General features: G+C 36.5%; 1 protein-coding gene across 3 annotated transcripts in view; it reads left to right on the top strand.

Annotated features, from left to right (window-relative positions):
- The window catches only part of TRM9 (RNA-binding (RRM/RBD/RNP motifs) family protein), a 121,894-nt gene that overhangs the window by 16,777 nt on the left and 92,475 nt on the right, over window positions 1-12,642 (top strand). Inside the window, exons 2-3 of one of the 3 annotated variants that reach the window (XM_089815572.1) lie at window positions 3,980-4,085; window positions 4,820-5,189. In XM_089815572.1, the coding sequence (XP_089671698.1) occupies window positions 4,875-5,189 (315 nt within the window). In that variant the 5' untranslated portion in view covers window positions 3,980-4,085; window positions 4,820-4,874. The remainder of the gene's footprint in view (window positions 1-3,979; window positions 4,086-4,819; window positions 5,190-12,642) is intronic. The other 2 variants (XM_089815570.1, XM_089815571.1) reach the window with 2 other exon arrangements.

Consider the following 12,642-nt stretch of genomic DNA (forward strand, 5'->3'; position numbering starts at 1 on the left):
AGGGTTTGATCTGGAGAGCTGAGAAGTGCATTGGATCACTGCTGAGGTATAGTGATTTAATTATACTTTGGATTTGAGTTCAATCTCCATTTCTGTACCACAGTTGCTTTGGGGAATATCATTGGTGCTGCGAGTTTGTGTAATTTTGCCATCACTTCTCTACTGTTTATTCTGTGCTTGAGAAGTGGATTTATGCCAAGAGAATGTACTGGTTTAGAAGACGTTTAATTATCTGATATTGCTAATGGAAGTCCTGTGTTTGGGTTGGGCAAATTTGCTGTGCATTTAGAGGGCTGCCGTGCATTACTGTGGCAGTGTTTGCATCTAATTGTGACCTGCGATTGCTAATATCAGACCTGCGTCAATTTCCATAGGTCTGCGAACTTCTTTCAGGCCCTGCGATTTCCCTGCATTTTTACTTTTGAAGTCCTGTGAATTATTGTTCAGGCTCTATGATCTTCATAGAGGCCCTGCATTTGCATATATTGGTCTGCGATCTGGTCTGGATAACCTGCAATTTGTTTTAGGGGTCTGTGTGAGGGATGCAATCAAATTGTAGGCTCTGCAATTGAGTGGGGAGAAGCCTAAAGCCAGCATTAATAATTCTGATGGTGTGCATTGGGCTGGGCAAGTTGGAAAATTCATATCAAGCAAAGTAACATGTTCCGTTTTGTAATCAATAAATCCATTGCAGCTCTATTGTGTTCAAATAAAAATTCAGTTAATTGTTATAGAATACTTTACAATTCAAAATTATGAATGCAATGACACAAGGAAGAGTTATCAGTTGTTTAGTATTTGTCTATTTAAGAGTCCTAAAGTCTGATTTATATGATAACTGAATTGCTCGCCAAATGTTTGATGAAATGCCAATTGATTGAATTGTGAAAGAAATTGATGTTTTAGCTATAACCATCAGAGGGTTATTACATTGGAAGATACTTTTATAAATTCAAAACTGATTGTTCAATGAGTTTTATAGAGTAGCACTGATTGTTGGATTTCTCTTTATTTTCCTTTCTTGAAGGATTGATAAGTGGCCAAGTGGATGCGTAATGATACTTAAATTAATTGATTCTATAACGATTGATATTTGAATGATTTGGCGATAGAATGTTTGAATGATTGATATTATACTAAATGAATTGGTGGAAGAATTGCTTGTTGTTTGTTTGTTTGGTTCCTTAATTTCCAATTGATGATTGATGGATGATTGAATGATTTCCTTTGATTTGATAATATGATAGATTGGTGAATGATGATTGAATGAATGTCGAGTTTATAGAGTGATGAATGATGATTGAGTGAGTGCTGAGTTGATGTGTCGGTGAGTGACGATTAATAAGTGATTTTTGAATGCTTGGAATGATTTCTCCTTATGATGTCACACCTCTTCATTTTATCTGCCTTTTGCAAGAGTCAAATCCTTTCAAATTACCTTCCTTTGAAAGAGAAACCCTTTCAGAATTTCTGCACTTTGAAATAGTCACTTCCTTATTTTCTTCCCATTCCATTCTATTAATCCTTCCTTGATTCAGATGCTCTATTGGTTTTTCTTCCTTTCTTATATATCTCCCTCCAAGGAAATGATCTCCCTTTTAATAACTGATTTTTATAGGGGTCAGAACTTTTCATTTCATGCTTTTTGACCATTCATTAAGAAAATCAAATTTTAATTATATTATATATACATTTTTAAAAATATTTTTATTTTATTATTAATATTAATTTAAAGGATGCATCTCAGCTTAAGAAAAGATTATTTCAAATGATTGCTTGGGTAGCCTCACCTTTTTCAATTCCTCATTTTTCCATTATATTAGCCAAAGCACTACAATTGTCATGCTTATATCTTGTTTAACCATGCTCTGCACCTCGCTCTACCAACTAAATGTTTAAAATTAGTGCATAATTAAGACATATAGAGAGGAATGAGCTTGTACAAATACTTAACACATAGGTTTGGCCATGGATTTCTCAACAATTGTGAGCATCATTCTATACCTGTCATGATTTGTAACTACATCCTTCAAATTTAAGACTCAAGAAGAGTCTAGCAAATGCTAACTTGTACCTTTGTTTATGTACACATCTTTATGCAATGCAACCCTCCTTGGAAAAGCAAGGATATCAGTGCTATCATCTCAAGATGATTGTGTTGGAGGGAAATTGGTTCTAGACTCTGAGCAACCTTTTTAAAAGTAAAAAAAAGAAAAGTTGATGACATACCTGAGTTTTAAAAAATAAATTACTAAAGTGAAACATAAAAATGTACTGTTTCACTTTCCTTCAACAGCTCAGATTTCGAGAATGATTTGCATATGCCTTGCAACATGTGGTGGTTGGTGATAGAAATTTGAATCTTTTTGTCCTCAACGTACACTTGTTTAATCCAATTAGTTTTTCCCAAGTTTAAGGTAGTGGAAAATTTAAGTTGTTTAAAAATGTGTGAAAAACATGCCTCAAATAACACACCGACTGTCCTACAAACTTTTTGTATTATCTTTTGTGACTTGGTTATCATTGTTAGGGCTTCTCATTGGCGTCTTGAGGATATTACCAATAAACTGTGCATCCTATATCCAATCCTCACATTTCACAACTTTCAAACTTTTTGCCAATCACATTGATCAAGGGATGATTTTTTGCATCTTTGTATCTATCGAAAATGATGGAAACCACTATTTCAATCCACAAATCCCTAATGGGCTATAATAATTTATTCTACAAGTTTCACCTTCTTCTTCAATAAGATGCTACACATCACTTCAGAACCTAGGCCCTTGTACCCTTTTGTAGCATCTTTAATTTTCTTCAATGTTTCTTTTTGATATGGTGATGTTGAAAGTCAAACGATTTGTATATAGGCATCTTGTGATTTGTTGATCAACAATATCTTGTGATTTGTATATAGGCATCTTTTGATTTGTTGATCAACAATATCTGGGGATTCATATTGAAATGACCTCTCAAATGTTCCTCTTCTTCCCTTGTGTATGATAGGAATGTTCTCCTTGTTACCTTAGGTATACTAAGCTCTAATTGTTGTGTGGCCAAAAATAGGTGGCTTTCCACCACATTTTTAGGAATAGATGGCGAAGGAAGGGGCCTTATTGCTTTATTTCCTTGCCTTGTGGAAGGATGACTTGTTCTTTAGTCAATTGCTTCTTTGCTGTGCTCCAGATCTAATTTATTTCAACACTTTAGATTTTATTTTGATCGCATCTTTCTTGCCTAGGAAAATTTTGATTTGATTGCATCTTTCTTGCTTAGGCAAATCTTGATGTTCATTTCAGGAATTCCACAGAAATGAGCTTTCACCCAATTGTATGCGCTTGTATATTTCTTATCAAACCCACTAAAAACCCAAACATATCCCTCACAACTTGGAACTTGTTGGATGATGTCAACATACACCCACAATAGTGCATTTGGATATCTTTTGAAGCAAGGCTGGTCCATGGAGCTAGAACTGGCTGCCATTGTATCCCTTTGGCAACAAGTTTGGAAAACTGTGTATATATTAAAAATAGAAGAACAAATACAAAACAAGAGAGTTTGTTTACAAACGAAGAAATGAAGAAAAAACCCAAAAGAACTTACCTCTAATTTAAAAAGCTCTTTCCACAATCTCCTTGGCAGTAAATGGGTTCTTTCAACTTATTGCATTTATAGTATTAGCAATACAACAATTTTGGAATTATCAATGGTCAATCTTCAGCATTATTTATGCAATGACAAGCAAGGATGGAAGTTCAGATGTGTATCTGGCATGTGCTTTTTGCTTTCAAAACAAGGTAAAATCAGATTGATTTTTTGTTTCAAAGTAATTTGAGGTCAATTGTAGGGTTAGAGCTTTTTTTCTAGAATAGTCAACCTAAAGGTCAAAAAAGAAAAACAAAGTATTGTATACAACAGCATTCATCTTGGGTTCTCTGGGACTGCAGAATGACCTTGAATTTTCTTGGCCATGCTGCAGACTGAACCTAGACAAATATGGATCCATTCTGCAGGCCCTGTCTGGATCCAGAGTGTCCAGTCCGAGATTGAACCATACTCAAATCCAGACTTTTCCAATTGAACTGGTAACTTAGGCTTATATGAATCGTTGATGTCAGAAAATGCATTATGTAGTATATGTTTCTCAAAAGTCCAATTCATTAGCAATTGAAGATGGGCTCAATGTAAATTACTAACTGGAATTTTATAATATTAGGATCAATAAATGTTTCTGATATAGGGTCCTGCATCAAATCATTAATTATATTCAGTAATAGTCTGTCACATAAGGGGGCCTACATTTAAGTATTGATAATGTTCAATGATATTCTGACATGAAGATTGCTTCAAGAATAAAATAAGAGGTTCAACAAGCCTACAAAAGTCAGGGGAATGAGACGATCTTGAAGAGGTTGTTCAATTGAGCTTTTAGCCAGGTTATAGCAGAAAAGTGTAACTGAATGAATATTTAAAACAACGCTCATCATTGCTGAAACTTTAAGATAATGGTAGCTGAAATTGAGGAATTCAAAAGGAAACAATTCTTCTTCTTGTCGCCTTTGAAATATTTGTGCTAAGAACTATTAAATTATTACCTTAAGATATCTTTGAAAAACAAATCAGTCCAATCTATTTTCTTTTTGGATCTCAAACCTCACTTTCCTGGCTGAAGCTACACTTTCAGCTTTATCTGTTTTGTGCAAATAAGATCTGCTCTATCTGTCAGTCACTTTATTTTACAAGTTTAAGTTTTAAATCTGATTGAATAATAACCGAAATTACAATTGGTGACTGAAGTTTGAATGCTGACCGTAACCAGGCTTTGCAACTCTAATTGCAGTAAACCATTTAACTCAAATGCTCAGAGGGTGTAGATGGAGATGGAGAAATTGAAGTTTGTGCGGCCTAAATGTGTAGGTGGCAAGTTGGTTCCAACCTCCCACCTTTATGTTGCCAATTGCGGACCAGCTTTAGGCTTGTCCCTTGACACTATTGCAACTGCGTTTGGCATATTTGGTAGTGTTGCAAGTGTAAACACAGCTGATGAAACCGGCACTCGTGTCATTGTTACCTATCATGGTCTAGCTCCAGCCGAGGCTGCAAAAGAATTGTGGGATGGATATCCCTGCAGTTATTTTGGTGGGCGTGTTTTGCACATACAATATTCAGTACCATGTGCACCATGCAAGGTATGAATTTTTATTTGCACGTTTTTGGATATCATTTTGCTAGTTAACATTACTTTTCTCTTTCTGCATCAAGTTTTCCAAATTTTGTAACAAAGTTCTTTGGCCCCTTTCTCTCCTTTTTCTGATGTGATTTTGCTCGCACTAACATTAGTGTTCTCTTTATGCACCAAGTTTTTCAATTTTTTAGTTTTAAAACAGAATTCTTTGGCTTTTTTATTTCTGACCTTTTTGGAGGCAAGTTGTCTGAAATTGAGAAAAAAAGTAGCCATTAAGACTCAGACATTGCCCAAAGTAATCAATAGCGCTTACAAGTGCATGCATGCCCAAAAGAGCAGCAAGGGAGTGCTCGAGGGACCTCTGAATCAGATTAATGTGGGAGTGCTGATGCCTTATGTTGTAATTATTGTTTGTTAACTCTGCATAGATGGTGTTACTTCTGGTTAGTATCAAATGTTTACTGGTCTGCATTGCAATAAGTGCTCAACATGTGATTTGCCCATCAACTACCCCAAGAACCGTACTGTTAACATTATCTGTTCAATTTTGCATTTGAGATTGGATACGTGAGCTCTATGAACTTTTTCATTGTAAACTATGTCCTCATTTCTACTGTGCTTCTGTCCTGCATCTAGAATCTCATATTCCTCCTTTCTTTCAACAGATTGTGCATATTGTTGGAGTTCTTTTTGACAAGGAACATACTAGGCCGGTCTGGGCCTAATACCAGGAACATAAGATAGGGACAAGCCTAAGGATTAGCTAAGTCCTATACTCAGCAGGGTTAAATCTTAGTTCTGGACCAACTTCAATAGAGTCACTAGGGTTCCCTTCGTTTTAAACTCTGCAGGGCCAAGGTGGCAAACCTTAGGGATTGATATGACAAATTTTATGATATTCTTCTCTTCAAGACTATCCCCTATAGCAGAAAATGGTCAATATTCTTCTATGATTTGCTTATAAACTTCCTGATTATAGTAGCTAACTGTAACCAAAGAAAAGTAGATGCAAATAAGTAACAACCAGCAGTTTTAGTTCTTCATTACATAAAATGGTAAATTGATTGTTTGATTTTAATATGTGCTCTGCAATTATATGAATCATCAACTTGCAACTAAAATTAAAAAGTGCCAGTGTCTTATCCATTGTTATATAGAGTCAACACCAGCAACTTGAACCTATTTAATCAACTTGTAATTAAATTTGTCAACAATGAGCTTTGAATTTCATTCTTACCATATCCTTCTCATAAAACCTAAACCCTATCACTTACAGAAAGCAATTACTTAATTCTTTGACTTAACAACAATCAGTAAGAGATACACAATTCATCTGAATTGATTTAAACTGAAAGAAACTTGTTTATTTCAATCTCAAGATCACAGATATATAAGGAAGGAGACAAAACTCTAAGACATAGATATGCAGGATTTCTTTTTTGTATTGATTTTCTCTGAAAATGAATACAATACTGATAAAACTCAAAATACAACCTAGAACTTGACAACTGATCCTTGGTATTCACTGTATTCTCATGTATACAAGACTGATTACATTCATATCATTACAAAAACTTGGAAGGATTGTAGAAGAGACATAAAAATGGAAAATTCTACAAACTTCCAACCTCTACTCCTCATCTTGGAAATCCTTATATAGGGTTGCAACAAGCTACAGATGGGAGGACACATGTCAACACCTTAATGGAAAAGAAAAAGGCAAGACATATACAAAAAGATATACAAAGCATTCTTCTGCACTTGATCCAAAATTGGAAAGGTAGTTGAAAAGTCAGCGGTTGGCACTTTACTGCAGCAACTCGAACTTTAATCCTCTTTGTCTTCTTCTGCCCTCTGTTTCCTCAAAAGTCTCAAAATTTGAAAGGAGTATTTATGAGAGATTTATCCTTCTGATGAACTGCTCAGTGTATCTGATCTTATCCTTAATCTCTCGTTGCCTTTAATCTCAATTATATCTCAGCTGCTTCCTGCTGGTAGAGCTTTTATTTCTCCCACCGCTTCCCAAACATAAATCTCTCGCTTGGTGGGCCACTCTATGGTTTTACTTTTAACCTCTTCTATGTCCTTCATGGCTTTTGTTCACTTGGCATCGGTTGTGGCTTTAGACTCCACTATGAATTTATCCAAGTCTATTTCTGCTCTGAACAAGGAATCAATTAAATTATGGAAAGGGGCATCACTGCTGTCTTCAAAAATTTTCACTGTGGTCTCTTAAATCGATATTGCATAGAATGCATCAGACCATTCATGCCATTCTTTCAACATGCTACTATTATCCAAAATTGGTGGTATGCAGGGCTCAATTCCCTAAGATAAAACTTTTAGCTTTCCTTGTATAATTTGTAATTTCCCAGTAAAGAAACCAATTAATTCCTTAACTATCTCCAGGCTCTCCTTCACTATGATTACCTTATCAGACAAATTTGACTTTTTAGCCATCAACATAATAAGCCTCTCTAAGAATTGAGTACATGGCCCCCACAGATCAAATGTAAGTGGTAGCCATGAAAGTGCCTCATTGCAAAATTGCTTAGCATCTTGTAAAGAAACACATACTCTATGAGCCTGTTGTGATATACTCCTTAGAGTTTCCACCCTATGGCCAATCATAAACCTGAGGACAGATGTCCTTACCTCACCTCCTTGTTGAGTTGGTGGAGCATCAAAGCTCATTCTCTTGGGCTCTGTTGCATCCGTTGCCTCTTATTCCCCTTGGTGACCCACAATGCCTTAGCAGGCTCTTCTTCATCTATTTTCCTGGAGTCACATCAGGTTTAGGGGTGTCAAGACACACCCTCTCTTCTTCTCCTATGGGTCCCTCTAATATTTGGGCCATGATTTCAGCATGGTTAGTGACCATCTTCCTAATCCTATGAGGATAGGGGATATCCATATAAAATCCCTTGAATTTGGGATCTACTCCCTTCATCTCCCTCTCTACCCTCAACATATCATCAAGTTTGGATAACTTATCTGCTGCCTCCCCCTCTGCAACAATATTGGGGATAACATCTTCATGGGGTAGCTCCTTGGTATTAGGCAACACATAGTTCCTTATTTCTTTGAGAGCGTTATTCATCCAATTATTAGGATCATTCATCTTGTAAGAACCTATTGACAGGTTGTAGTGGTGGAGGAAAGAATGAATATGATCTAGGGCCTCTTTTCCAATTGCAAAGTTCCCCAATCTTGAAACATCTACACAAAAATGTGCCCTATGAACCTTAGGCCATAGATACTCCCTATTAACCATAAACAATTGCACATAAATTCAATAATGGCCAGTCTGGAAGGAATGAATTTTGGAAATATGTGGGGTGGCTGGGGACAACCATATACTCTCATCAAGGAAAAGGTTGGAAAAAGGGAAATGTCCCCCCATTTATGGTCTAACTTTTTACTCTCAGGGAGCAGGGTTGGTCTCAAAAGACTCTTAAAGATCTCAGGTGCCCTAAAGTAGCCTAGGTCTAGCATTTTCATTATGACAGTACTAAAATTATTGAAAAAAGATACAGAATCAGAAAAGTGATATGAACTATCCCATACCCATGTCCACAGCTGAACTGACAGCTCTCCATTTGCATATGAGGTGTGATCAATGAAGTTAGGGCTTATGTACCCCATGTTCTTGTATAGGATCAGGTGCATCAACAGTGAGTAATGATGGAATTTGAAATCTTTCATCTCTCCATTCTGAGCTAGAGCAATATTTTCCTTCATCACCTCCAAAATATATTCAACATAATCATATTCTCCTCCATGGAATGAGTTTTGCACATCCCTGACTATGATGAATTCTGCTCCATACACCATATTTGTTCCATCCTTGCCAAGCACCTTGTGGACACCATACATTGTTTTGACAAAATAATTCTTAAATTTATCCAAAGGCATCATTTTCTCCACCTTCTTAGGGTAATCACCCACACTTTTTAAGTCCATGGAAATATGCTGTAGCATAGACTTCCCTCTGTAGGCCTTTGTGTTTCTCTCAAACTTCTTCTGTAGATCCTCCAAGTCTACAGGCTAGCCCATGACACCGTCCAATCCAAATGCTTCAATGAATGAGGCACGGTCCAGTGTACATAGAATAGTTCTATCTCTTCTATGGAATGATTTGGTGGTTGGATTGTACGACTTGATTAGGGCCTTTACCAAATCAACATCAATGAAAACCTCTGGAAAGATCAATTTCGCCATTTTCTTTTTCCACAGATCACACACAAGGGTTTTCTTCTTTCTGTTGTGGTAAAAGTATCTGAAAAGTTCACAACCTGTAACCCTAAGACATGTAGCATCTCTACATAGAGCATACGGGTCCACAAAAGCATGATCATCTGCAACATTAGCATTTGAGGATTTTGGGAAAAGCTTAATCCATTCCTCAACAAACCTATTAGGTTTCTTTTGTCTTGTTTTTCCTCCCTTAGAAGTGGAGGTCTCTATAATTTCCATTTCTGCGGCCTGAATCTCTTCAACTTCCTTGTTAGACATTCTAATTGTATGTTGGAAAAAATTGGGCAAAACTATACTTAGGCATTGAAAGTAATAATTTGTATGCACTGAAAACTTCTCAACTGCTTGGATTTTCTTCTCTTTGTGAATAGTAAATTGTAACTGATCAACATAAAATCTTTATTGTTCAATGTACATCATCAATGTTCTTTTGCATTGATTTTTAGCATGCTTGAGCTTTAAACTCAGTTTCTTCTGTCACCTCAGAGGAGCGTCGTCATTACTATCCAGCATTACATTTTTTGTACATTACTCGAATCTCATTGGTCGAGAGTTGCTTGTCGTTTCTAGCTTAGAAAAGTGAAAAATATATTCTCCGGTCAAACCTAGGGTTTACGATCCTACGATCGACTTAAAAGTCAAAACCCTTCGTAACATCTTAGATGGGGAACATTTGCTCTACGATCTCATGAAATCAGACCCTTTATTGCATCATTGTAAACCTTGAGAAAGGCCTTTACGATATCACGACACATTAGTTACCGTAACATTAGAGCTTACCTTTATCTCCTTTACGATCTTACGAGAGGCGACTTATACTCACTAGCGTAGCATTTTATCTCACTTTCCTTTTCCTTATGATCTTACGATTGCAGTTTAGTGGACCATTTCGTAACTTCAGCAATCATCCCTTCTCACCCTTACGATGTTACGAGAAAACCGTTATCTTTCTTCATCGTAGCATCGTTGGCATTAACTTTCAACTTTACGATCTCACGATACACTACTTCGTAGCGTCGTAACACTTTATCCATGCCCTTGAGATCTTTTGATATACTGTTTGTCGTAAGATCGGAGAACGGGATCTGTCATTTTGCCATAAAACTTATGCAAAGACATCTTTGGCCCCACTGTCCCGACATGACATCCACCTTTTATGCGATGTAGTTTTGACCAATCAGGATAGAATGCATGTCATTTCTCTGACATTGAACTGCCACCTTGCTTTGTCAATTATTACCTTTACGATCTTATGATCATCATCACTTGTAGCATCATAAGCTTCAAATTTTTCTCCCCCGATTTTACGACTAGGGCCTTAGCGTAACATTGGAAAACTTTACAAAGACCGTTACGATGCCTCGATCACTCCTTTATTGTAGGATCAACACTCTTTTCCTTCTTCCTTGTATTTTCACACTTCTACAATCCTACAATAAACTATTTATCACATGGTCGTGATCCTTCTTTTTTGCCTTTACGATCCCACGATCAACTGTTTGTTGTAACATCACACACGATGGCTTAAAAACATTTCCATCATAACTTACGATGACATGACACAAGGGGAATCATAAGATTGGAAAATTGAGATTTTAATCCTACGATCACTCGCCAACCCCTTTGATCATAAGATCATAAGAGATGATTCAAATTACAAACAATCTCTCGCTTAGAAATAAAACCTAGGGTAAGGGCTAGATTGTGAATTTTTATGAAATTTTTTGTGAGAAAGATGAAAACACAATCGTAGGGCATTACTTCATTAGACTAGGGCAAGAGTATGATACTGGGTTGGGGCAAAAATACCATGTTAGGGCCATTCTCTGGAAATGAAAATAAATAAAACATAAACCCTAACACACAACAGTCTTTCAAAAAACATTTTCACCATAAAATTTGAAAATTTAGCTTAGTGAAAATAAGGGCTATCACATATAACTGTTTCTTTTCGGGGCCCATTTTACCTACTACCCTTCACTTTTGAGAAGCTGACCATGAGACGCAGGCAACAAGACAATCTTGTTGGCAAAGTAAGTATGAGGTTGTCTTTTATGGCAACATATACCTTGTATAAAGTGAGCAAAGCATGGAAATACAGTTCTGGCAGTTAGACTTAGAAAATTGTTTAAGTATCATAGAGGTTATTTGGCAGTATAGTCAGAGATTTGCTTGGCACAGTTTACAAAGGCAATTCCTAGTATGCCAAGTTATGAATGGAACTCTAACAAGTGCACAATGGACCTGATCACACACTATTATAGAAAACAACCAAAGGAAAGAATGACAGAAGATATCACAAAGATGACGAACAGTTTCCAAGCAGAAATAAAGCAAAAATTTAGGATTCTACCATCCTTAGTTGAGAAATTCAAAGATGAGATTCGTTTCATGGTAGAAACTGATGTTACATGCATGGAGGTAGTAGAACCAAGAGTGAAGTTCATTGATGCTATGGGATATGAAATGACATAGGAATTGATTGAGGGTTATGTGAAGATAATCTTGGAATCAAAAAAGGATAAGGAGTGTCCTAGATGGGGCACCTATGAAGAAAAAGTTAAAGAAGTAGGCAATCAACTGCACAGTAAGGACATTAAGAAAATAGTTGACAAGAAGATAGATAGTATACTGAAGGAAATTGGGATGAACAAGGAAGAATTCAGAGAAGCCATGGGAATAGCAGTGGAAATGAAAGTAAGTGGGCAATCTGACATTCTTGTTGCCAAACCATTAGTCATTGATAGTGGATCTACGGAGGGAGTAATAGTGGTAGTCCCATTTGTGTAGACACCTATTGCACCATATGCAACTGTTGCACTAGTGCAACCACAGTTTGTCCATCGGTTCAAATTAGAGAGGAAGAAGATGTTAGTATTATAAAAGTTTAGACAACCACACCACCAAGCACTGGAAGGTCTACGAGGTTACAGAAGTAAAACAAGAACCAATTGAGCCACCAAGACACAAACGAGTCAAAGAAATCGCCATTGGTCTAGGCAAGAAAAGAGAAACATTACTTACATATGTGGGAAAGAAAAAGAAGAAGAGCCTAGAACAAGAGGCAGAGAAATTAGAGTCTGAGGAAGAAGAATCTAAGAAAGAAATAGAGAAAGCTAAACCTGAAGTTTCCACTGGCGAAAGGAAGAAATGGGAACCAAAAGGTGAAAGATTAATTTGTATGATAATGATGCAGACTT

The sequence above is a fragment of the Cupressus sempervirens genome, chromosome 2, assembly GCF_028749045.1.
Source record: "Cupressus sempervirens isolate cs-2001-9-10 chromosome 2, ASM2874904v1, whole genome shotgun sequence".
Classification (NCBI taxonomy): domain Eukaryota; kingdom Viridiplantae; phylum Streptophyta; class Pinopsida; order Cupressales; family Cupressaceae; genus Cupressus; species Cupressus sempervirens.